Here is a 26,674-nt window from a genome sequence, read left to right as displayed (position 1 = left end):
GTTTTATGTGTGTGCCCTTGCTTTGATATAGTTGAAAATGTCTAATTGTATGATTACATATGTCTGTGTTTATTGAAATATGTAAAGTATATAGATGCTAAACAATAATTTTATGTATTTGAATCAACATAGACTATATGAACAGAGAGTTCCCTTCAACATCTTTAAGTAGAGTTAAATGCGAGTGTCCGTTTTGTATGACTCTAGAGTGGCTGATCCTTATGTCAGTCATCTTGGTACTGAGAAGTAGCCCACAGCAAGTTGCATTTCCATGTTTTAATACTGTCATGTCACAATGAGAAAGTTGCTTTTAGTGATTTTCAAGGTTTTTAAAGACTTCTCTTTAAAAGTCCAAAAACCCTTGGGTCAATAAGTATAATGACATTTTCAGCCTAATTCTAAACCTGATTGGTTTTCTTTTTTTCTTTCCTGGTTCAAAAGAAGAGTGATTGTGTTGACCAATGCTTTTTGTTATTAGTCAGTGCCCTAAATTAGTCCTTCATTGCATAGCAGGACGTGGGTTTATTTCTCTGTGAAAGCTCTGTTGTATAGTTACCAGCTCTCATTGTAGGTGCAGCCTAGGTGTTTCTAGAAGAGCTTTAACCTTGTGGCAAGCTTCATTCCCCTCTCCCCCTTAATGCACTGTTTTTAGAGAAGCTATTTTTCTTTCCCTGGCTTTGTAGTTCCTTGCACATAGCAAGCACTTAATAAATATTTATTGAATGGGATTGAATTTGACCTGCTTAGAAGTCATAGTCCTGGGATAGGAGTATTCATTTTGGGCAGGAGCGGTCATAAATCACAGAGTTTAGCAGTAATCCAGCTGATGAACTGCGCTTTCAAAGCCATACACATACAGTAGCTCAGCTCCGTCAGTTTACTTTTTCCTGTGCAAACTCTGAAAACAGTGTTGCCTGCAGGGTCCTGGTACACCAACTGATTCTAGCCCTCTTCAGGTCTTCTGTACTGTATACTTGACAGCCTTCCTGTGCTCCCACACTTTAGCACAGCTGCATGAACCTCTTCTTCATCCAGGTGTCTCCTAAGCCTTTGCAAATCATTTACCTGGAATAGTCCTTTCTGCAAATTTAGGCATGCTTTTCTTGATGCTCTTGGGAATGTGACTTAGCTGCTCGTTCTCTCCCCTAGAGCTTTGTTCCATACTTCACCTCAATTCGGAATTCTGTAATTCTTTTTACACCACCAGCCTTTCCCACTAGAAAACTCCATGAGGACATAAAAGTGGAAATGAGTTTGGAAGAGAATAATTAATTATATGCCTAATTCTAATTCAGTTGTAATATAGTTAGGAACATGAGGGGCTCGAGGTCCTGAAGATGCAGGGGCCCAAAGTTCAGAAGAGGCAGAGAGGTCCAAGGTCCAGAAGAGGCAGGGGTCCAAAGTCCAGAAGATGTAGGAGTCAGAGATTCAGGGTCCTGAAGTTCAAAAGATGCAGGGTCCTGAGGATCAGAAGATGCAGGCTCTTGTGTTGGATCAATGGTTTCTTAATTGTCCCTTAATCTTGGTAGTTCTTAGCTTTTTAAATCTGGAAATGAATGGATTGGATGAGATCTTTTCTAAGATCCCTTCCAGCAAGAATCACATTGCTCCTAAGTTAATTATATAGAACAGGGTCTCGTTTGCCAGACTCCTTAAGGCAGGAAGTATGTTCTACTCATCTCTAATTTCCTGGCACATAGCTTAGTACCTGATATATGGAAGTTATTCAGAGAGTTTTGTCCTTTAATCAAGTAGTGTGTTTTCCACATGAAATTACAATAAAAAAAAAAAAAGCAAGTGAGAAAAATGTCATTTGGTGAATAGTGAATTAGATATCCACAAAATTGAAAAGTATCTATTAAAAACAATTAATTGGAATATCTAAAAAAAAATACGTGATGTTTTTATTAAATAGTTAACAGATTAACCAATGGAACAAATGAATTTGAAGCTGCCCTGTCCCCTCTTTACAAGTTAATAATTTATCAATCTGTGACGTTTTACAAGGACATGTTGTTAAAATGGGTCCACCGTAAGAGCTTGGAATTCTTGTGTGCTCATGCTAACTGTCAAGAACTGAAAAACTGGAGCTGGTAAGATGTGGCTCAGTGGGTGAAGATGCTGGCAGCCAAGCAGGTGACCTGAATTCTGTCCCTGAACCCATGTAGTGGAAGGAGAGAGCTGGTTCTATCAAGTTGTTCTCTGATTTCCACCCACATGCCCTTGCACATTTACACAGACACACACAGACACATATGAATACACAATGTAATAAGAAAATAAGTCGACAAATAATTGAGAAGCTATGTCCTAGGTGTGTAAATCACTGACATATGGTCCATGGTCACGGCAGAGTGAGCTTCCGCTCTTTGTCTGTGCCAGCTGTCAGCCCTTCCACTCTACAGAGACTGCTATTATTTAATAAGAGAGTCCACCCGATCCTTGCCAAGAAAGCTCTGGAGGATTGAGGTAATGTTCTTATACTTAAGTCAAACCCTTACCTCTGGGTTGTTAATTGTATACCTATAGAACTCACGTATGAAATTAAGCATATTACACAGTCAAACCATTTATACAAAGTGTGTGTGTGTGTGTGTGTGTGTGTGTGTGTGTGTGTGTGTGTGTGTGTGTGTGTTAGTGGTTCTGTCATTAAAGGCTAGATTCACAATTTAAAAGACAAAAGTTTGTGTGTGTGTGTGTGTGTCTGTGTGTGTGTGTGTGTGTGTATGTATACACTGATTCTTTTCAGTCAATTATACCATTTTATTTACTAGTTGTATACTATGTGCCTAAATCTTCTGACTTAGGAACTGTACACTGTGGGAGAAAATAGGATAATACAATAGGTCATCGTGGGAACTGGTTTTGTTTAGGTCGATGCCTGACAATGTAAACCAGAGTTTTCTTAAAAAAACAAAACAAAACAAAACAACAACAACAAAAAAAAACACCACCACCACCACCACCACCACCACCACCACCACCACCACCACCACCAAAAAAACCCATGATTGAGCCTGGTGTGGTGGTTTGTGCCTTTAATCCCAGCACTTGGGAGGCAGAGGCAGGTGGATCTCTGAGTTCAAGGCCAGCCTGGTCTACAAAGTGAGGTCCAGGACAGCCAGGGCTGTTACATAAAGAATCCCTGTCTCGCTGGGTGGTGGTGGCACACGCCTTTAATCCCAGCACTCGGGAGGCAGAGGCAAGCAGATCTCTGTGAGTTCGAGGCCAGGCTGGTCTCCAAAGCGAGTTCCAGGAAAGGCGCAAAGCTACACAGAGAAACCCTGTCTGGAAAAACCAAAAAAAAAAAAAAAAAGAATCCCTGTCTGGAATAGCAACAACAACAACAAAAGCCATATATATATATGTATGATGTATCTTCACAGAAGGAAATGTGATAATGCGAGGGTGGTTTATTTCACTAATTGTTGACCAATTTTTACTTGTGTTCACGCTTCCTGAAATTAGTACAGTTTACCCATTTTCTGTTCATCACAGCATTTTTGTGCATGTCCAGAAGCAGGTGTATGTTTTTTGAAACCTGAAACCGTTATTATTTGAAGAGTCCTGGCTACATTACTATATAAGCTTGGCTACATTACTATATAAGCTTGATTAGGAAGGAGAATTTTCCTTACAGTTATAGAAAAAACAAATTAAAAATTTGAAAAGCTCCCAAGACTGCACATGTTGATGAACATATTTGCACCCTGTTTCACACACTGCCTCTTGCTCTCAGCCTCTTCTGTTACCCACATGGTCTTCCAAGCCTGGCTTCCATGAGGCCATTTGGATGGCATATGGATGTGGACCTCCCTGGCCCCATGGCAGCATGATCAATTTTATGATACTTGTGTGTTCCTGAAGATATATATATATATATATGTATATATATATATCCATTTATTAAGGATTGTGTATCTTTAGTGTTTACAGCACACGATTTTGATACAGCTATGAAGAGAAAGAGGTACTGTAGTGAGTAAACACGTCCACTTTGTTTTGCCGTGAGAGTGTATGCAGCCCTTTACCTTAGCCCCTTGGGTGTGTGTGCAGGGTGATGCTGCTGACTCGGTCCCCCAACTTTATGTTAGGTCTCCAGACCTGTTCGTCTTCCTTCGCTGCACTCTGTGCCCTTTGACCCACTTTCTCCACTTTCTCTTCTCCCTGCCCTTCAACTTGTTTCTTCTTACTTCACGTCTTCATTTTTAGATTTTGTATATAAATGAGATCACATAGGATTTTTCTCTGTCTGGCTTATTTCAGCCTGCCAACCATAATTTTACTATTTATGGAAGTGACTGTAGGCTTTGCATACAAAGCTTCTAAACCCATGCTAAATGTCTCTCTAACTCAGCTTCCTATTAGCCAGGTTCTAGAAATGTCCTTTGGCCACACCACTGCCACTCAAATGTGAGGTTCAGTATGATGGGAAGGAAGCTGACAAGGTTGTTAATTTATTGTGTTTAAAATACCTTGCTCTGAAATCTTTTCTAAAAACAAAACATGCACACAACCTAAAGGAAGGCCACATGTCTGAGAGACTCAGGGCCTTGTGCTACGCTGACATGATAGATCTTCCTGCAGGTGGAAATTCAGAGTTCACGAGTACTGCCTTCATACCTAAGTAAAGCATTATGCAGTTCCCAAAGATCTTTTCACAATTAGTTGATTGGTGGGTTCCCAATACCCTAGTCCTAGGACAGAATGAACTGGTCTTTTTTTTTTTTTTTTTAACCTGCTAAGTCCTATTAACATATAAGAGTGACTGCAGTGTAGATTTGAATTAGCACTTCTTTTTTTTCTGGTAGACAGCATTTTCAGTTCTGCAGGAGGCACTTACTCTTCAATGCTCCAGTGACCGGGTGGCCCCTGGTGGGATGACCAAATGGTATACGTCACATGTTTATAGGCCTGCTAGTCACTGTGAGGGGGAAAGACTTGTTGAGACCTGACACCTGTTTAACTGCTTAATAACTCGGTTGTTAAAATTACATATCTGCTAAAAAAAATTCTCCTCAGGGTTCAGAAACATTGGATCAAAATATTAATTAAAATCTGCGAAATAGCTTTCACCATGAATTTAATAGAGTAAAATAGCATCTTAAAATTAGCTATTCACTGGTCACTTGCTTTCATTAAAAAGAGTATCGGCATTATAAGGTGATTAGTGAGCAAGATACTGGAATTCTATTAAACTCTATACATTAGGACATTATAGAACAGATAATCATGATGTTAGGGTTGAAAACGATGTAATAAAGGAAAGCCTGCGTGGATTAAAGGATAGGATTCAGTTATTGTAAGAGCAAAGTATTTGTTGCTGCTTTGTAAACTGAGTCAGTAATTCCAAGTACAGATTACATTGTGGAAGAAAAAGGGGACATAGTTCTATTCATTTATCATTTTTTCTATGAGAGAAAATCTTATAGTTCTCATCAAATATTTTCTTTCTTTGTTTGTTTTTAGGTAAGATTGTGCCAAAATCCCAAACTGCAGTTGAAAAATAGCCCACCATATATACTTGACATTTTACCTGATACGTATCAGCACTTGCGACTTATATTGAGTAAATATGATGACAACCAGAAGCTTGCTCAATTGAGTGAGAATGAATATTTTAAAATCTACATTGATAGTCTAATGAAGAAGTCAAAACGAGCGATACGGCTCTTTAAAGAAGGCAAAGAGAGGATGTATGAAGAACAGTCACAGGACAGGTGAGTACACGTCGGATGTCTACTGTTCACTATTTCATATTCTTATGTTGCTTTTTACCTCAGAGTGAACAGAAGTGCCATGACTATGTTTGGGGGAATATGTCATTTCCTTGTGTATCTACTTTTCACATTATTTAAGTTTGGCATAAGTTTAGGTGGAAAGCTGAACCTGAGCCAATGTTCTTGCTTTTCTATAGACTACTGATTAGAGTAGTTTGAATTTCACAGGAAGACTGCTCACAGTAGTTCATCCTCCTTCCTCCCAGGCAAGTAATCTTCTCCAGTTTATATCTTTTGTGTGAATTTTCCTCAAAACGTATGAACAAGCACCTCTTCTCCCCAGATAGGCCACTGAAAGGACAAGGGAACAATTCCACCTAAGTCCAGCTTGGTAAACCAGTGTGATTACTGGGCTTGTGTATAGAGGTTGGGTAACAACCATCACGAGAGCTTCACTGCAAACTTCCGCTCTAGCATGGGTGATGACTCTGAAGCCATATTCCTAGCATCTTATCTTCGGTTAACCTTCTTCCTCTACTGCCCCCTGCATGCCGAGGGCCATGGGTCTAGGAGGCAGGAGAGGGTGGCAGGTGGACTGCCAGGTGAGCAGCCAAGGGTCTGGTGAGCCCTCTACCTCATTGTACGAGAAGACGTCAGAAAGCTCCATTTCTATGAATGTAGCCATTACTGTATGCTTTTGTCTATTTTGTTGCCATCGCTGTGGCATCAAGGTTTTCTGTAGATCACCAGAGCAGTATCTACTCTGTGATGGATGTGGTCATGCTCAGCCTTGAGAATGAAGCTTCACCACAACGCCATCTTTGCATTAGCGTGGTCCACAGTGCTGTCAACGAATCGGTACTGATCACTTTGTATTTGAGTTTACTGTTTGTTTGCATCGTTCTATGGTTTATAAATATATATTTGTCGTAAAAATATAAAAAAAAATCCCTCTGTTGGGCTGGAGGAATGGCTCAGTTGTTAAAGGCTAAAAATTATGACCAAAATGGCAAAAATGTTCTATGTTCTAGCTAGTGAGTGTGCAATAAGTTTACTTTTCAGACTGGCCTCCTGCTGGTCTTTTTATAGCTCCATTACTCACTTTTTATTTCATGGAATATGCCATTGCCTGCTTATGTCACAGTTTGTTTTTACACCCACTCTCATGTTGAAGGGTACCTTCTGATTCCTTAGAGTTGCCTAAACTTGGGACAGCTCTTATTGGAGCTGCTCAGGACATCCAGTTCATCTGTGGAAACTGGAGCATGGTTGTAAGATTACATGCCTTTTCCCATGTTTAACTTTGTAATTTCTAGACTTTCATAGTGACTGTATTGTTTTTCATTCCCACTGATAATGAGTGACATTTCTTGGTGCTTATCTCCATCAGCATCGGGTGTTGAAGATACTATATTTTAGATCCACTGGCTAGGGAAAGGCTTATATGATACAGTTCATTCCATGTAGTCCATGTGTGTTCTGTCTGTGCTCTCTGTCTTTCTCTTGGTATCTCTATCTGTCTTTCTCTGTCTCTGCAACCCACCCCCATCTCTCCCTCTCAAAGATAGGATTTCATGTAGACTAGGATGGCCTCAAACTTTCTGTTCTTAATTTTATTTTTGAATTTTTATTTTGTGTGCGTTGGTGTTTTGACTGCCTTGTCTGTGTGAAGATGTGGGGTATCCTGGAACTAGAGTTACATACAGTTGTGAGCTGCCATGTGGGTGCTGGGAATTGAACCTGGGTCCTCTGGAAGAGCAACCAGTGCTCTTAACTGCAGAGCTATCTCTCCAGTCCTGGCCTCAAACTTTCTGTGCACTCATGCCTTGTCTTGAACTCTTGATCCCCCTGCCTCTGCCTTCTGATGCTACTGGGTATGTCATTCTGGTTTTCAAGCAGCTGATTATGAGATAGGAGTCTCTCAGTGACCTTCAGACCTGCCAGTAGCTAAATATTTACTTCAAACAGGATGCTGAGTTTCTCTAACAGGATTCTTTGTGTAAGGGAATTGATGTTTATTGCCTGGTCTTTTAGGTTTCCAATTTCAATCTCTCTCTTCAGCTAGATAAGGGAACTGATAGTTTGTCCCTTTCCTGAACTATCTTAAATTTACCTAGAATATTCACTGAGTGTAACAGTATTTCCACCTTTGATAACTAGTATGAATTAAGATATATAATGTCTTAGCATTGGATGAATTCATTTACCTCTCTGAATTTGAGTTCCTTAAAATAAGAAAACCTCTAAGAAACATGTAGTGTTTCTTTTATATCAGAAACATAACCATGTTTGGTTTGAGGTGGTGTAGGGTTGTATAATGGAAAATGGAGTTGTCTTGGTATGGAGGCTCTGGAATTGTTTGTGAGAGCTGGCCAAACACATACACGGAGCTTGAAAAACGATCCAGCTCAGGCATAGCGAAGCCCTCTGCCAAAGGTAAAATGACATCAGTGTTTATTTCAAATGTTTTCTAACTCATTCACAGCCCTGCTTTATCCGCAGAGTGTAACTGATTATGTAACTCTGGGCTCCTCACTTGATGTTCTTGGAAGACAGTGTATATATCTTGAGGGCAGGGAATTTTCTCGTTGCCATTTAGTTTTAAAGCTCAAAACTCCAGCTCTATCAATGAGAATTTGAATTGCCACAAGGTTCCAGCAATAAGGTAGAGAGAGCCCATAGAGATCGTTATTCTTACAGGCTTTCAAAGATGGCCCCAAATCTTGACATCCCGATGTTGATGTAAAAACCTTAATTTTCACATAGTATTTGTATCACTGATCTAAAAAACAAACAAACAAAAAAAACCAAATTGGTTTTTACAAATGTCACTGTAGTTCATGTTCAGATTTAACCTCAAAGTTCTTGGCATTCCAATTAAGTCACTTTTTAATATCAGAATACCAACAAAGTGTGTGACTCTCAGGTCCAGAACTTTGAGTAGAGAAGTAGTGTTTTAGCTGGATGTAAGATTGAGGTGGAGAACTTGTATCCCACTTTTTATGTCCTCAAAAGAAACTTGAAGTTTTTATTCTTTCAACAGAGGTTTTATAATTACCACTACATCGTCTGTTTTATATTTACACCTTTGATTGTAAAAAAAAAAAATCACAGGACACATATAACGTGTTTTTGATCATGTATAGAGTTCCATAGACCATGATAGGTCAAGTAAGACTCTGTGGGCATGATAGGCAACTGTGTAAACTGCATTTGTACCAATGGTTTGAGTATCCAAGTCAATTTAATTATTCTGTCTTGAAGGTCAAATATAGTAGTTTGTATGCTAGGATAGCATATTCCTTGTTGGATTTTACTATCATCTGTGACCTCTTTTTTATGGTCTATAGCCAATTTTTTAATAAAGTACAAATTCTGTGCTAGATACTTGTCCAATGATAATTTATAATGTACCATTGGCATAGGTACCAAGGACACAGACTGCTGATTTGTGTTTCTCTGGCAGTCATATAATTGTGCACATTCACTGCTGAGCATCCTTGGAGTCCAAATGCAAGCTTATTTGAGGTATATTATTGCACATGAAGCTCTGCGGCATTTCCTTTGTAGAACCTTACGGAAACTTCTGAGAATGTTGTTGTTGAAGTTTGGCTCCTGACTGTGCTATATAGAGTGACCACTGATAGTATCAGACATACTGGTTATTGGGACTTGTATAAATTCTCTGTACTGTCTTTTCTTTGATTCTGCAATGGCTCACTGAAAACTGTAATATTATTAATAATATTAATGAAGAACAGAAGTGGAAACAACCTTTTGGAGTTCAACAGCTTAAACCAGCACTGCTTCAAGTGATTCTCTACTTTACTGGGTAAAATTGTGTTGGATGAGAGGGTGTGTGTCAAAATGTTTAATGTCAGTGTATCTGATGTGTCAGTAATGTACTTCCTTCTGGCTTTGTTTTAAAATTAAATGTAAATAAAAAACAGAAAATGTTGTGTATCAGTTCTGAAATTGGAGCTCTCCTAGTTGACTGCTAAAGAGCAAGTGGCCTGGAATGTTAAAGCAATTTCATCCTAATGTGACAAGACTGTTCAGTGTAAAATAAATGTAAAATAAGCAAACAGCTTTCATTGTATTTCTTAGTTACTACTAGAGAAGGAGAGAGGTAGAAATTATAGCTAGGTAAATGTATTGGGTACCGAAATAGACATTTAAGGCACAGTGAAAGCTGTTGCCTTAAGAATTGGCAGAGGGATGGTTTCTGACAGAGGAGAGGCATGTACAGGCTGGGAGGGCGGGGGAGGGCGGGGGAGGGCACGAGCCTTGAGTAGTGCAGTCACACTCCTTTGTGTTACTTTGCCCATGTGTTGTTTACTCATGTTTTAGAGAAGCAGTTGAAGCTCACCCTGGCTTAAGTTGATGAACCTTCAGCCGGGTGCGGAGCTCATTCTGAGCAGGTGTTTCTGGGAAGAAGGACATAGTGATGTGTGACACACAGAATGCGTGTGAGTGTACATGGTGGGCAGCAGGGGCATGGGGAGAAGTCTGCTTAGAGGATGGGGAAAGAAGACATTGTCTCAGGTTGGTGTTTTGGAGGCAGACGTCACATAGACCTGAGGATAATTCCTTCTGAGCAAACTTTTCTTCTGTGATTTTCCTGGCCCTTTCTCCCGTTGTCTGTTTCCATAGTAAATTTTTATCTTCCATCAGTAAAGTAAACATTAATCAGCTTCTGTCCAAAGCCTGGTATTGGACGGCAACCTAGGATGACCTATGAACATGTTTTTAGGACTGCTTCAGTGAGCCAGGTCCATATAGGCCCTTCCCTCGCACATGCTTTGGTACCGAAACAGAACCCAAAGTTAACCGAGATGAGGAAAAACAGCGCTGCATTTGAAAGTCTGTCTGTGAAGAAAATAAAAGCTTTAAAAGGCAAACAGAGACAACATAGATGTTGTCTTATTAGTATCACTTCAAAGTCCCTCATTCATTCTTTGTACACCACTGTTGTAGAAGACAGAGAATGGAACAAGTGCTTGTATAGAAGGGAGCAATATTATCTATCATGTTTCACATAATAATGTGCATGCTTATTAAGGTTTAGTGGGAGTGTGTTTCAGCATAGAGAATTTAATCCTTTCAGAGGCTAGCCTTTATTTGAAACTGCAGAAACATCAGGCAGATTTTTATTGTCCACTGACTAAGCTGAGCAAAGGAAAAGCTGCTATCTGCCATGTTAATGAACTACCCTTCCCCTCATGGGCTTGTTTTCACTGCTCTGTACCCAGGCTGTGATATCTGAGATAGCTCTCCAGAACATTTTGGAACTGCTCTTTTGAAGAGACATAGTTAAAAGATGAATTGAAAAAATAAATAAATAAAAGCAGAGAAAACAAAACAGCCCTTCAATCCTCCCCATAATACCAGTGATAAAGAGTATCTAACGAGACACAATGCCACAAACAAATCGACTTCCTTCAATCATACTATTTTGTGTCATCATTCTTTTAAACAAAAGTAATGTGACATGTATTATGTTTAAATTTGGTCTGGCATAGTGACCCATACCGATGATAGTTCTAATAGCTGCACTGGCGGAGGCAGGAGGATACATTGTCCTGCTATCAAATGCCTTCTGTTCTCTTATATATCTGTTATTTAACTGCATGAAAGGAACTGGTTATATTTATTTAAATAAACTCTATCTCTACTTCCTAATAGTCAAAATTAGAGCCTTCTTGAGTTCGTGAGGAAAAGAGATACAAATTGTAAGCAAAGAGATGCAGTTTCTGAGTAAAACAAAGTAGACTACAAATTTCCTTTTGAACACCAATATTTTAATGCATTTACTATTTAAATTTTGTATACTTGTCTGTCTTTTAGGCATTTTGTCTTTTAAAATTCAAAACTTGATAATTAAAACATTAATATTCTATGCAGAATTATGTCTGCCTGTTAGGAAATGGAGTTTTATTTATTTATTTTTTTAAGAAACTTAAACCTATTTCTAGGGTTAGTTAACTGTAAATGAGTGAAGTAAACGTCTCATTTGTTCCCAAGAAGAATATTTCATGTATCTGAGAAGTTGTGAGTAGCCTTCTCTAAGCCTTGAAAATGAAGGGAGCACATCATTAACATAGAGGTCACAGGAAAGTTATTTGGACAACTGTTTTTGGAGTTCAACAAAGAGAGACTGTTAGGGTGGGCAGGAGAGCCTGCAGACCTTGACTGTTAAAAGACTCTGTGGCCCAATGTGTGTGGCTAACTGCACTCCTGTTACTTTGTTTACTAGACACAAAGTACATTTTTAGTTGACACTTGGTTTGTGTTCAAATGAAAAGTGAAACTGTCCATTTTGCTGCAAGTTCTTCATTAGTGTCCTCTTTTCAAAATATAAGGGGACAGAAAATGATTCAGGTGTTATTTAGAAAAAAATTCCACTTACCAACATTTTAATAAAATATTTGCATGTAATCCATGTATCTGTTGCTTGTTTGGCTTATTTGATTTCCACACCAAACATATCATCCAGCCTTTAACTTCTGATTCCTTAGAGTCTTTTTTTTTTGAAACTTATTTTAGTATCTTTCAAGTCAGATTATATTTTATACACACACATTATCTGGATTTTTATATTGGGGCATTGACCCTGCAGATTCCAGTTTATTAAATGTTATAAATTCCAGAGATAACCATTATGCAAGAAGACAATTAACAAATGCATAAGACTCCAGTGAACTTGGCTTTATGGTTGAATACTTTTTATGTTTTTCAGTCTTAAGGCAGCTTATTAAAATTGATGTTTTCCTGCCGGTAAATATCTGGTGACATTCAGATTTGATAATTAAAATCCAGAAGCACTTAAGAAAGAATGCTTGTTTTTAGTTTCATAATAACAACACTCCCACAAAGAAGGTTGATGAATGATGTCTTTCAAGTGGCAGATTTGTTATTTAGTTAGAGAAAGCTCCTTTGGCAGTTTCTTACACAGCTAATTTAAGTCTGTTTATAAAGCAGACAAGCCCACAGTGATAGTACTATAGCCCCTGAGTGCTTGGCTATCCACTCTGAGAGGACTCTTGCTTTTCAGTGATTGAACAATGAAGTAGAGTTTCCAGGAACCCAAAGGGATTAGCATTCAGCACTAATTGGGGAGGTGTAGCTAGAGTACAGCTCAGGGCTGTCTGCCGTACAGTAAAAGTCCTTCAGTTTTCTGATTCAGTTTTCAATATTTTCAGTTCTGCTAACATTATCTGGGCCTGAGTTCTTGTTTGTGTGAACACACATGCATTCCTGGTTTATGGCTGTGCTCATCTCAGCAAGATACACATAGGAGGTCATTACCAAAAGGACTCCTCATTAAAGACTAAAATAATACAAGCAGAAGTTCATCCCGTTGGGTAGAACAGTGGAGGACCAGGTTAAACTGAACGATGCTCAGATGTGTTATTGAACTGTGTTGTCCAAAACACCTGATCCCGGTTGTACTCCATCACTTACGCAGGCAGCCACAAATGGGCAGTGGCATTCATTTCTTCCAATTGCCATAACAAAGTGCAACCACCCCGATGGCTCAAGCAAGAGAATTTGTTTCTCTCCCAATTCTGGATTTTGAAATCGAAAGCAAAGCATCTGCAGGGCCTTGCCCTGGGCACCTCCTCAGGGAGGGCATGCTGCCATGCCTCTTGCAGACTCTGGTAGCTCTGGTCTTCCTGGCTGTGTGGAAGCAGTACTCCAGTCCTAGCCTTCACCATCACATGGTGTCTCCTCCCTCTTTCTTCCTCTCTCTCTTCCCCTCACCCTCCACTACCCCTTAACTTATTCTCTATCCAAACCTTTTTCTCAGAAGGTCACCTGTCAATGTGTGTTTGAGATCAGCCCCAATAACCCATTTTAAGTTCACTACATCTGCAAAGACACTATTTCCAAGCAAAGTCATTGTCACAAGTAATCGTGAGCCTAGAATGCCACTTATCTCTTTAGAAGATACAGTTCAGCTCTTAATAATGACTAGGTATGGAAGTGTAAATTTGTACTTCACAGGGGAAGAAAGTTGGAACTCATTAGCAGGTCATCAAAGCTTGAAAAACTTTGCTTGATAGGATAGGAGAAGCACAATTATTTAATTCTTTTTGGAAAGGCTTGTAAGCCCAAATTAGTTTTGTAGTTTTTAGAATCAGGCTTATGTTAGAATGAATGCTGAATTGATTGATTGATTAACATGCATATGTTGAAAAATATGTTGAAATCAGTGCTGCTCAGTAATAAAGTTTCATATGTTGGCAGATACATTGTTGTCTTAATGTTTAAATGCCATCTCTATTTTAAAAACTTTTAGAAATATCAGCATATATAATTAAAAGTTGTACTATTAACAGCTGTGATTATTCTTGATTAAGAATGTCTATTTGTTTTTTCGTCTCCTGATAAATGCTAGAGAGCTAATCAGTATAAGCAACCATGACTTATATCATTAAATCTGTATGCAAAGTTATTCACTTTGCAAATAAAAAGAAATAGGATGCATTTTTCATGTGGATGGCAGACATCCATTTCCTGTCTTTAATATTAAAACACAAAGCGTTACACCATGTACAATATCAAGTCTAGTTATAGGGAATTGGTTTAGAGATGTTAAATGGGAGTAAACGACTATTTCTAAAAGTGGCTAGAGTCAGGGCTGCACAAACTGTTGAGCCATATAGTAAAGATGTTAGACCTTGGGAACCAGTCAGCTTTGCCTTTGTTCTAGGAAGGAAATGTGTATAAATCAATTGGCATGACTATGGTCTGCTAAAACCATATTTACTCAAAATGTGCCAGGCTGAGTTTTGCCCGTGGGTTGTAGTTGGCTAGCTGCTGGTGTAAAGTACTGAGCTAGGTTTTGGACATGAAGCTATTAGAAGTATTTTATCAACAGAGACTGAGTGTATGTGTCACCTTGGTTAGGAAAATGTTTGGTGACTCGTATGATATCCCAATGACAGTTGTTTATGTAACTAGAAATCTGTGCTGTCTGGCTCTGTCATTCCCTGCCTTGAAGGTTGAGCTTTGCCTTTCTGTTCTGGTTGAAGAATTCTTGATATAACTGCATTTCCCCAGGCTACAGAAGTGGAAGGAGGAGGACTTAATGGGAGCAGCACATATATGATAAGCGTGTGCTTTAACTCCTGAGGTACTATGGTTTTGGCATACCAAAAATTTAAATTTCAACCTCCACGGTAGAGGAAGACAGAGGAGAACAGGGATTGAGAAGGTGTGGTGTTATCTGAGAGCATCTGTCACAACTGATAAGCAGATGTGGACACACACTAGAGGTTATCTCCTGGGGAAGCTTTAAGGCTTCATTCTTTTTGTTTGTTTGTTTTGAGACAGGGTTTCTCCGTGTAGTTTTGGTGCCTGTCCTAGATCTCGCTCTGTAGACCAGGTTGGCCTTGAACTCACAGAGATCCACCTGGCTCTGCCTCCCATTGCTGGGATTACAGGCGTGTGCCACTGCCGCCCGGCTCAAGGCTTCATTATTTAAAAGTGTCTTACCAAAGACTGCAGAGTTTCAGTGTCCTTGTTTCACTTTCACGGATGAGCAGAAGGTAGGGGAATCTTCGATGGGGAAATTAGGACTGACTGTTAGTTTCAGAACTAGCAGTGTGTCAGTTGTTCTGAGCCTCGGCCCCAACTCCTACAGGACAGTGTGAAGACCCTGTGACACTGGTGTGCACCCTGAGCTGGAGCCTGGAGATCTTCAGTACTAAAAGGGAGCCTTTGATATTGATGAGGTTTGCTCTGGAAGGAGACATATTGTACCTGCAGTAAACTTTCCCTCTGCTCCCAGGGGAGATGTTGTCATCACATCCGAGGCTTTTGGGTGTCCCCAGCAGGACTCAGGGTTAAGGCCATAAGCAATTTGGTAAGGGATTCTCAGAGAACCCCTCAGAATACATTTTCAGTGGTTTCTCAGGGAATGTAATTGTGCGAAGTTTCAGGTTTTGAATGCTATGTAAAACAAATATTTTATTAGTATTCAATATGAAAACTAATATTTATATTGTGGCACTATTTGAAATTATTAGTAACATCAAAATCTTGGAGTTTGCCACTCTCACTTGTAATGAATTCTGTATAGGTGACATTTCACATGCCTTTTGAAAATCTCGTCTCCGCCAAATGTTGTGATGTCCACATGAGCAATAGAAACTTGTTTTCAGTGGTAAGATCCATCCCAAGGCCCTACAGGTCTCAGGCAGGTGCTTTACTACTGAACTACAATCTGTCACTTGTAGCTTTTTATTGTAAACTTTCTCAGTTTTTATTGGCTCTCTAGGTGGAAGAAAAGTGAGGACAAATTAAGGAAACGGATGTAGGAAGAGTGTGGTTCATCTCACACTTGTTACCTAGTCTTTAGAAGACAAGGCGGTTTTATTTTCTTTGAAGCTCTGCATATCAACCTATAGTTCAACTCAAATAAGTGATTAGCTAGGTAAGGAAGGTCAATGTTAGGTGTGTTGGGTATATTAATAATGGTATTTATCTTAGTTATCAGTGCCTGTACAGCAAAGATCTGTATCCAGCTGCCTAGATAGACCCCTTTTCTGTCTGGAGGGTCAATGTTGGTTGAAGGTTTCACAGCTCGACAGGAGCTGTGCATGTGTGTTCACATGTGATGGCTCCCTGCCACTTCGTTTGCCTGCGTCTGCAGCCGCTGGCGTGAGAAGTATTAGTGTCGGATGCCTTTTTCAGCCTGTATTTCGGAAGGACTTAGTGGAGCTATTCGCACATTTAAGGACCATGAAAATTGCACTTTTCTCATCTTCATTTAATTACTGTTAATAATGCCTATCAGCTGGTCAGCCAGGGCAGTGTGTTCTTTTCAACAAGACTGTTTCTAGCCATTAGTCACACCCAACAATACTGCTTATTAGAAACTGTTTCTTCAGCACATGTTTTGTAAATACCTGAATTTGACTGAAATGTTGTCTGGCACCTCTAAACCTTTTTATTTGCATTTTTTACCTAGTCTGTATAAGCAAGGTTTTATTTCAGTTAAAGGAAATAGTAAGATTTGCCTGTGGTACTTAGTCCCTTGGGTTTTCTTTGTATTCCTTCCGATTGAAACTGTATGTGGCATGTCCTGAATTCTGTTACCTGGGATCTAAGCATGTAGGCTTAGAAAAATTGCGTCGGCTCTGTCTGACATCTGGCCCGCCGTTAGAGTTCCCTGTTAGTCAAATCATCTCATCCAAAGGTTGAAACTGCCAGGGACCTTTGACTTGAAGTGGCTCCAATAAGAGGAGCATCCTGCATGCGTGCAGAGCTCTTTGTAGTTTACCAAGCCCCTGTGCTTGTCGCTGGAGGAACGAGGGCCTTCCAGGCATGTCATTTAATGCTTGCCAGAGCCAGCTTTTCTGCGAGGTCATTGGGAAAATTGTGTTGTGGAAGATGGATTCAGACCTCCTCTCCTTCCCCCTCCATAATATCCATATAGTTTACTTTTGTATGCCTTCTTGGTTTTTTTGCCCTCTTCCTTTCTTTCCTCCTCTCTGAAGTCCCTCTTTCCAGCTAAATCTCCCATCCCTCTCGTGCTCACATCCATTGACTAAGTGTTTTCTGATCGCTCTGAGCAGAATTTCTCTTCTTCCTCTGACCGTCTAGCCCTTGCCAAGGACTGTGATGTGGCAATCAGCCCTATGTCAGCAAATATTGCTGTCATTTTAAGTGGTGATAACTGGTGGCATTTTCAATGTTCATAAAAGTTTAATTTAATGTTATTAATTTTTTTGGATCAAAGAGAACATTGACTCATTAAAGGAAAATGAGAAAGAACTCCTGAGAGTGGAAGAAATTCCAAGGGAAGAAATACTGCTCATAAAGTTTTGAAGGCAAAACTCACTTCTGTGTATTTCCATACAGTATTCAAAATAGAGTTCAAAGTAGTATTCAAAGCAGATATGTATGATAGTTGCTCTTTCTCCCAATTTCCATACTATTATTTGGAAACCCTAATTTATTCCAGATTAAAAGCTTCTGTTGCCTGGAAAGAGGACAAGGGTTAAATTTCACATTAGAAACTAGTAAAAAGTCTAAAATCGACCGGTTAGAAGTTGTCGGTCAACGATGTCACCTTCTTGAGATCTGGCAACGAGTGCCAGCTATTTTATAAGGAAAGCATGTGCAAAAGTAGATTAATAATACCATTGCTGCTTATTGTAGAATAGTTATATTTTGGAGCAACTTCTTAACTATGTGTATATCTTTAGTGAAGTAAGATTTGGGGAGAAGTCGGTGAAGTCCTATAGTTTGGAAATGCTTTCTGAATGAAGTGTCCTCGTGGCTCCCCATGGCTCTTATATACATTCTTGAAAATATCGATTGGCATCTTGGCCTCTGCCTGCCCCTGCATTCTGCAAAGTGAGCATATTCACAACTCTCCTGCTTGCTTATTAGTTGTCTATCTGAACCCCAGTGAGTGGTTTTCACTTCCTTTAATTCTTACATTAACCTTGTGTTAAAGGCTTTGTTTATGTTCTGTGCTATATTCGTGACTCCAAATATACCAGTTGCCAGCAACTGGGGAATCCTCCCAAAATGTGTGCTTTCAACATGAATAGTATGGTTTTGTTTGGTCTGTATTATTAACAAAAGTACTTGATATACTCATGACTTGCTGTGGCAGGAGGTGGTTGGCTTTACCTACCCTAACTCCCCCAAATAATTGCAAGCATCTTGTTTTGGAAACTGTCCTGCATTATTGTTGATTTTTGTAATATGTAGCAGGACTTTCAAATGTGAACATCACGTTAAATTTCAGCTGAGGTTCTCCTATACTTAGCTCCCATCTCCCTCTCGTTCATTTTAAAAGGCACGTTTGGAGCCTCGGCTCACTATACTGACCCCTCCTTTTCTTCCTCATGAGCAGAGCAGCTCTGAGGCACATCTGAGATGGTTTACGTGTGTGAAAGGCCCTTTAAAGAAATGACTGCTGTTTTCTTACATCAGCGGAGCAGACTTGGAACACTTGAAAGGCAAACAGAGGCCTGTGTGTTCTCTGTGTTATTGTTGCACCCCCTCACATAGCTGTTCGCATTTGTCAGCAGTTTGTTTTGACTCATAATCCCGACGAGGGGGTGGCTTCATGTGTTTTTGTCAGTTATGCAGTGTAGGATGTCAGTTATCTCAACTTTACCATTATGCTTGGCCACGGTCCCTCCATGTAAAGAAATCGTCAACATTTGTCCCCGTTTCTCAGGTCAGTGTTGGGTTTTCAAACTTGCCCTTAAAGTAAATGCCAGGCTGTTTTTCTCATCTTGTAACCCTGGCGGTCAGAGCCTCTCTCGTTTCACTATTGTCTCTGTGACGTGTTTGTGGTATTTCCCTAGACTGGTTTGAGCACCTCCATGAACTGCCCTTTTTCAGTTCATGTTACAGGCTTTCCTACAGTTCCAGTTAATTTTGTGTATTCTGACGAGGTTGGGAACACTCCAGAATCCACCTTTCATTTGAAGGAGGTAGTGTAGACACAGATGGCCGTCCTACATTACTTTGTGTAACAACATCTGTGGTTACTGTACTTGACAGAGAGGCAAGAACCCTGGCTGAGAAGCCATTCTCCAAGAGGAAGTGTCCCAGGCAGTCTCTCCTGTCTTATTACCTTAGAGCAGTGGTTCTCAACCTGTGGATCACGACCCCCAGACACCAGGAAAATGCATATTTACACTAGGATTCTTAAGAGTAGCAAAATTAGTTATGAAGTAGCAACAGAAATAATTTTATAATTGGGGTCACCACAGCATGAGGAACTGTATTAAAGGGTCACACCATTAGGAAGGTTGAGAACCACTGCCTTAGAGCAATGCTACCCCCTAGCAATGCTAGCCAAGACCACCAAGCTTGGGAAGTAGTAGGAGCCTTCTAGGTGAAACACAAAATACAGTATGTCGATCTCTGGCCACGGTTACTATTGGGTTTAAGTCAGTGTAGATGTCTGCTGGCACAGATCACTGTCCACTATGTAATATTCTTTGTCCGCTTCCTCTACTGTGTATGTTGCTTCATTTTAGCAGCAAGTGTGTATGCATTTTTTGCCGACTGTCACTTATAGGGGGCTTAAAATAAGGAGAAGGCTGAAATAACAAGAATTTTTATTTGGTGTTTCAGTACTTGGATCCAAAAGACAGATGGAAAGTTAACAGGGTGAGAGTGAGACTTGGTTTGCTGCGCTGCCTCTCCAGTTATGACTTTTAACTCGATGCTATTTCAGGAAGTTCCCAATTCACTGCGGGTCACTGACGCGTGGGCAGAAGTGGGGGATGCACCCTATTTTCATATAACACCCAGCTACTTCTCTAGTTGATCTGGCGCTTATGGGTTATATTTTTAAGAGTGTAAGCTTTTTACTGAGTCCCAGTGTGTCTTAGAGTAAACCTTTTCCTATTTGATTTTATATAATTCTGATCTGAATGTTCAGCTACAGTCTAGAATCCCCTCTGGTGGGCCTCAACCTGTAAAGATTTCTTTTGCTGCCTAGGTCTTTCTTCCTATTCAACTTATTTTCATGTTGCTGTTGTTGTTGTTGTTTTTAAATGGCAAATATTTATATTTTTCTCACTGCTTCTCAGCTACTGGACACTTCTCAGCAAGGCAGTAAAGTTATGAAAGAGGTGTTGCATTCACATTGATGCCAAAAGGATTTCTGTTAGATTTTTCAAATTGAAGAAGGTAGTGATGAGAAGTGTTTGATTGTTTGGGAAATCAAAATGTAATAAAGCCTTTTTTGGTTATTCTTTGTAAAATCATGCGTTCCCTGTACCAGCAGGAATCCTTTTGAAGACTTTGGAAATGCAGTTGCTTCTTACCATTGAAAATGAACAGCCTTGAAATGTGTGGGCCTAGTAGAGCTTGAGTTTAACAAGAGGTCAGTGAACAGGGCACTGGCCTTCAGTGGTAACATGTTACTGAGATTGATCACCTCGATAGCTCAAGATAGCACATGTGCCGCCAGGAGCTTCTAAGGAAAAGTCCTCTAGATGATTCTCTTTTCTGCTTCAGGATGTTAGGATTTTGGAAAAATATTAAGTATCTCATGATATGGCAATAATACAGTTAAACTTGAAAATCGACTTTCTTTAATTGGAATGATCTCAGAGAGAACAACATCACAATAAAAAAAGGGACTTGAATACTTGTGTGTGTTTAAACATAAATAGATATTTTGTTTTAATTTGAATTTGTACTCATTTAGTCCATTTTCTGTGGAAATTTGCCATAATACAATATGCTATCAACATTTATAGCTATTTCCTGTGTGGTTCCAAGCATACATTGCTTAACAAAGGGCATAAATTCTGAGGACTCTGCCGTTTGGTAGTTCTGGTATTTTATGAGCATCAGAGTATAACTACACAAACCCAGGTGCAGAAATCTGTCACTTCTTGTAGTCAGATGTAGTGGAGACATAAACAGAAGATGATGTTTTGCTAGTATACCATAGCATAATGTTTTTCAGTCATATATATATATATACATATATTATACATAGCTTCTTTTAGTAAGTAGAGAGTAGTACATTATCAAATAGTGATGAAAATACAGTAAATGCACAAGCCAGAAACTCATTTATCAGCCATGCTTTATATGTAATTGTTTGCACTGAACTTTTGTATGACTGGCAACACAGTAGGGTTCCCCCCATGCCCCCTTTTTTAAACAGTGGTATCACAATGGCTGCATGAATAGCTCCTTGGTATGACATCACTAGATGATAATAGAAGTTCTCTTTAGCGCCTTCATTATCTTGTTGGAAACACATCATTTGTGTGGCCTGGGACTGTCCTTGCTTTCCCTATGCAGTGCATGTTTGCCTTTTAGTATTTTACATTACAGGTAAAAGCTCCATGTAGTATGCATTTTCAGAGTTTTGGGATTTGATCACCATGATATGGTATATAGTGTCAGCCTCCAAGAAAATGAAGTAGGAAATTTACAAGTTCAAGACCAGCCTGGATTATACATGTCACCCTGTAAAGAAAGGAAGAAATAAAGCATACACAAACATCAAGAATTACTTCTTTAAATGAATTCTTCAATGGAGATAAGTGTGGAATTTTGACATTCCTATTTGGGGTTCATCTTCCCCAATCTGTGCTGTTACCAGAGTTTAACCTATTTCTTAATTCATGAATTCATTTTTATATATGATGAATTTTTAAAAATTTTATTTTCAACTTCCTGCTGTGTTTTAATTTCAAGTTGAGTGCTTTATGTATCCATTGTATATATTATAATGCACTAATATTATCTCTATGCCTTATGGCATACCAGTATCAAGCTATTGAGCGAATTAGCATACCTGCTACCTCAGATCTACTGTAGTGAGAACAGACAAAACATACACTGTGCCATCTTAAAGCATACAGTATATTCTAATTGCAGTCACTGTGTTGTAGAGCTAATCTCTTGAAACTGTATATCTGACTGAACTCTTGTGACCTTAACGATTCCAAACTGCCACCATCCACATGCTTCTCATTCTCTTGAGTTTTTACTGATACAGCTTTTAAAGGTACCAAGTTAATATTCTCTTTGGCAACTAATTAGAGAGGGCCTCTATATGTGAATATTATTTAAGTTCTGGATATTTCAGCTGTAAGATCCGATTATTTAAATGTCTTAGAAGAAACATTATGTCAAGTCAACTATTTTCGCTTTTAAGTATATGCTACTCCAAGAGTTCAGAAAAAGTATTCAAGTTATTATTACTAATAAGTTCCTTTACAGGAAAACATACTAAATTTTTGAAATTTCTCCAAATAACAAAATGATTTAGATTGTAATATTAATTCCCAGAAATATGAACCTTCTTTTCAAATCAAAATTAAATTCACTTTTCTTTATAGTACTACTGAGTCCTGGAAATAAGTCATCATTGCATTTTATTCAGAAAGTGATAATGATTACAAGTAGAAAAAGAAAATATTCTATGAGAATTACTTTGAAAAGCCAAATATTTATATTTGGTTTTTCGAGACAGGGTTTCTCTGTGTAGCCCTGGAACCTACTCTGTAGACCAGGCTGGTCATGAACTCAGAGACCAGCCTGCCTCTGGTTCCCTATGGCTGGGATTAAATGTGTGCACTACAGCCTTTTACAACCACTCCTGGCTGTAAAAATATTAGTTTTTGTCTTATGTCAGTTTTGAATTCTATTATTGGCTCTGATTATTTATGGAAATTAGTAAGGCTGTATTTTTCAGAGAAAGTTAAGTGATCTACTTTTATTGTTCTGTTTAAAGTAAGATTCTACAGTGTTTTTTAGAATGTTCTCATCATACTCAATGAGTTGCTGTTATTTGCCACATACAGAGCTGTATTGATTTCCAGTCTTTAGATATATTATAATTACTGCAGTCAAAATCATGTGGCTGGCATGGTAGAAACTGGGATGACTCCAACCTGGAGAAATAATCAAGATGAGAAGTATTACTTATCTATGTGAAAGGTTTGTCTTTTGTATTTCTCCCTATTTTTCATCCAGTCCACATCTGCCAGCACTTTCACCAGGCTGTCAAACCCCAGCTACTCATCACCTGTCGGTTTCTTCAGACCTCACTCTAGATCTTCCACAGTTGAAGGTCACCTTCCTGAACTCCAGGCCCTCCACAGTTGAAGGTCACCTTCCTAAACTCCAGGCCCTCCACACTTGAAGGTCACCTTCCTAAACTCCAGGCCCTCCACACTTGAAGGTCACCTTCCTGAACTCTAGATACTCCACAGTTGAAGGTCACCTTCCTGAACTCCAGGCCCTTCACAGTTGAAGGTGACCTTCCTGAACTCCAGGCCCTCCACATTTGAAGGTCACCTTCCTGAACTCCAGACCCTCCACAGTTGAAGGTCACCTTCCTGAACTCTAGACACTCCACAATTGAAGGTCACCTTCCTCACATAGTTAAATGTCAGTCCCCAAAAGGGACTATCCCAGTGGATCAGGCTGCCATTTCCCACCCATGATTTATTTTCATATCCTCTGTTCACTTCAGGAACATGTTACTAATTGTATTTCATCTTTTTTTTAAAATTATTTTTATTTTATGTTTATTGGTGTTTTACCTCCATTTATGTCTAGTTACAGACAGTTGTGAGCTGTCATGTGGGTGCTGGAAATTGAACCCAGGTCCTCTGGAAGAGCAGCCAGTGCTCTTAACAACTGAGCTATCTCTCCAGCCCTGTATTTTTTCTTTTCACCACTTTTACCCCAGATTCTCTTCCAGTTCCTGCACGTCATAGGATCTCAGGCATATCCGTTGAAGGAATGAGAGATGGGTTTCTTTATTCTTCATTAGGAATATTATAAAACTTGGCAGGCATTATTGAGATTATATGTGCATGGTACACACATGTATAAATAGCATATTAAACCTTAATCCTCTATGTTAGTTCAATTTCTGTTTACTATAATACAGTACTTAAGCCTAGGTGACTTATAATGAAAAGAGGTGTAATTGGCTAAGTCAAGGGCCTTCTTGTATTCCATGTTTAGCAGAAAGTGGAAGCATAGTCAGAATGGAAGGAAATGCTTGGAAAGGAGTGTGCAGAAGTGATCACATAGTGAGGGAGGAAGCTGGAGAAAACTGGAACTTTATACATGACAAATAAATTCTAAAGCAACTGATCCCATCCCACAAGCTCACTGTCTTAATCCATCCATGAAAGCAGAGCCCTGGTGACCAACAAACACCGCCCACCAGGCTTCCTCCCCCAACGTTGTTGCTTTGAAGAATTAAGTCTCAACATGAGTTGTGGTGGAGACAAGCTGTACTCAGACCATAACTGGAGCTATTGCTGGTGTGTTTTTGTTTTGTTCGAGTTCTTTTTCCTTCTGTGGGTGGAAAGATAGATGTAATAGTCTATAAGGCAGAAGACAGGGCTTGTTACTCTGGTATTGTGCAGAGGTATTTCTTTTAATCAGCTGGGGATTGAATGTGACATTTTTAGAAAGGATAAAAAAGACTGTACTGACTCGTGGATAACTCTGCTCCTCATCCATAATTAGAACCACTGTCTAGAATTCATGTTTCTGGAGAACTGAGATATCAGAATTAGTATATTCAAAAGTTACTGAGAAGTATGACATTGGAACCCAATGTATCCACATGCTGTTTCTTCACTATAAATTAAATGTCAAAAGCCCTATAACAAGGGTATATGGGGAAGCCTCTTGAGCATGACTTTTAAGTTTATGAACTCACTACAAATACTGTGAATTGCATATAGCAATCTTTGTTCTCCATCCCGTCATGAAACAGGTGACCTGTTAATTCCCTTACAATTTGATATAATTGCCATCAGTGCTTTGATAGTAGTTTCATGCCAATTTATTATTGTAACAGTTTTATAATAGTCTGTTATTTAAAACTGTCAGTCTCTAACTATGTTGAGTGACATTTTGGCCTCAACATAATTTTCTTATGCAAGTCTTCTGTATGCTGAATTGTTAGGTATTCCCACATGACAGTATCCTACCAAGTAGCTCTCTTTCTTTGCTTTTCTTAATTTTAAGAATATGTAGCACCTTATACCTTTGGTTACTCTTGAACTTGATCCTGATTTTCCCCTTTGGACTGGGCCTAGATAGATTTCACTTTTTTTTTCAGTTTTTAACCTGCTTCTTTCTAGAAAGTTTCCTTTTGTACTATTTACATTTTTAGGGGAGTCCCAAAACCAAGGTCATAAATATCACCTCTTTAGATGTGTCTTTGACTATTGAGGTTATCAGTTAGTGTTTGGGAGGATTTTATGATGATTCTTTTCTATTTCCATTTTTATTATCCATTTGTCAAGGCGTGACTGCTCTCAACCACCCCCCTATTTTCATTCCTTACAGTGGTGTGGATCTAGTTCATGCCCTCAGGGTTAGGGTTAGGGTTAGTGACCTCAAATGCACAGTTTTGGTGAGGAGCTTGTGAATGGCAGTAGTGGAGGTGAACATCTCTGAGTTCCAGTCTTGAGCAGGACCAGAGAGAATGGCCATCACCAGGCTCATTCCTCCTGGGGCAGTCCTTTCATGACAACTTAATGACCCCCTGGTAAACTACCTTATGCTCCAGTGGCCTAAATTTCATCTGCTGTATACCACCTCTCAAGTGTTGGAAGTTTTTCTACATCATCCACTACTTAGCTTTGCTCAGACAGACCTTTAGTGAACTCTCAGTCCACACTGAAACCACAGCATGCCTCAACTGTGTTGGTTGTAGTAGAACCTGGTTTCAAATTAAGTTGCTTGGTTTCACATTAAGTCATGTTAGCTCTCAACACCACAGGGTTTTGTGTGTTATTTGGATGTCCAACTGTCTCTTTGTCTCTGAAATTATGTGAGCAGATACCGTACCTTTTTACTAATTTAGCTTCAAAGCATAATATTGGAGCCCGTTTTCCTTATTTGTCCCTTGGCGACACTTCAGAGACAGAGGTGGGATGTTTTTCAACTAGCTTTCGCCTCTCTTTTGTGATGCTCCGTTAGATGGAAATTGTATCAGTGTTACTAGCACTTCCTGTGACAAAAAAGACAACCTTCAGGTCCTTGTGGTGCTGAGCTGATGGAAAGTATTACCTCCAATGGAGAGAAGTTTCCGGCAGGAAGTATTGCTTCCTCTAGGAGACGAAGCCCAAGGATTATAATGTGTGTCCTATAGAGCAGACAGCCTTATTAGGTGATTTAGATGACTGAGTAGGAGGCTTGTCCATCATGGTTCATAAGGCTTATAAGGTAGTGGTGGTACTATGGCCTCTACTGTGAGGTGTTTGGGCATTGGAGCAGTGCTGTGTTGTTGTCAAGGGCAACAGAAAGTACACAAGTCACTCTGCATTATTCTCTTCTCTTCGTTCTTTTTAATATCCAAGGAGTCAGATTTCCTTGGATTAAACATCTCAGTGAAAAGAAAAGCAAGCAAATATTCTCAGTGGTTGTTCTTGAGTTTATAGGTATCCTGAGTGATTCCATGT

At 39.4% G+C, this 26,674-nt stretch overlaps 1 protein-coding gene across 3 annotated transcripts in view; it reads left to right on the top strand.

Moving 5' to 3' along the window:
• Window positions 1-26,674, top strand: part of Cblb (Cbl proto-oncogene B) — a 186,757-nt gene that overhangs the window by 10,304 nt on the left and 149,779 nt on the right. For all 3 annotated transcript variants that reach the window (XM_028867481.2, XM_037209715.1, XM_037209714.1), the window contains exon 3: window positions 5,470-5,720. In XM_028867481.2, coding sequence (XP_028723314.1) covers window positions 5,470-5,720 — 251 coding nt within the window. The remainder of the gene's footprint in view (window positions 1-5,469; window positions 5,721-26,674) is intronic.

The sequence above is a fragment of the Peromyscus leucopus genome, chromosome 12, assembly GCF_004664715.2.
Source record: "Peromyscus leucopus breed LL Stock chromosome 12, UCI_PerLeu_2.1, whole genome shotgun sequence".
Classification (NCBI taxonomy): domain Eukaryota; kingdom Metazoa; phylum Chordata; class Mammalia; order Rodentia; family Cricetidae; genus Peromyscus; species Peromyscus leucopus.
This window is presented reverse-complemented; position numbering and strand designations above follow the sequence as displayed.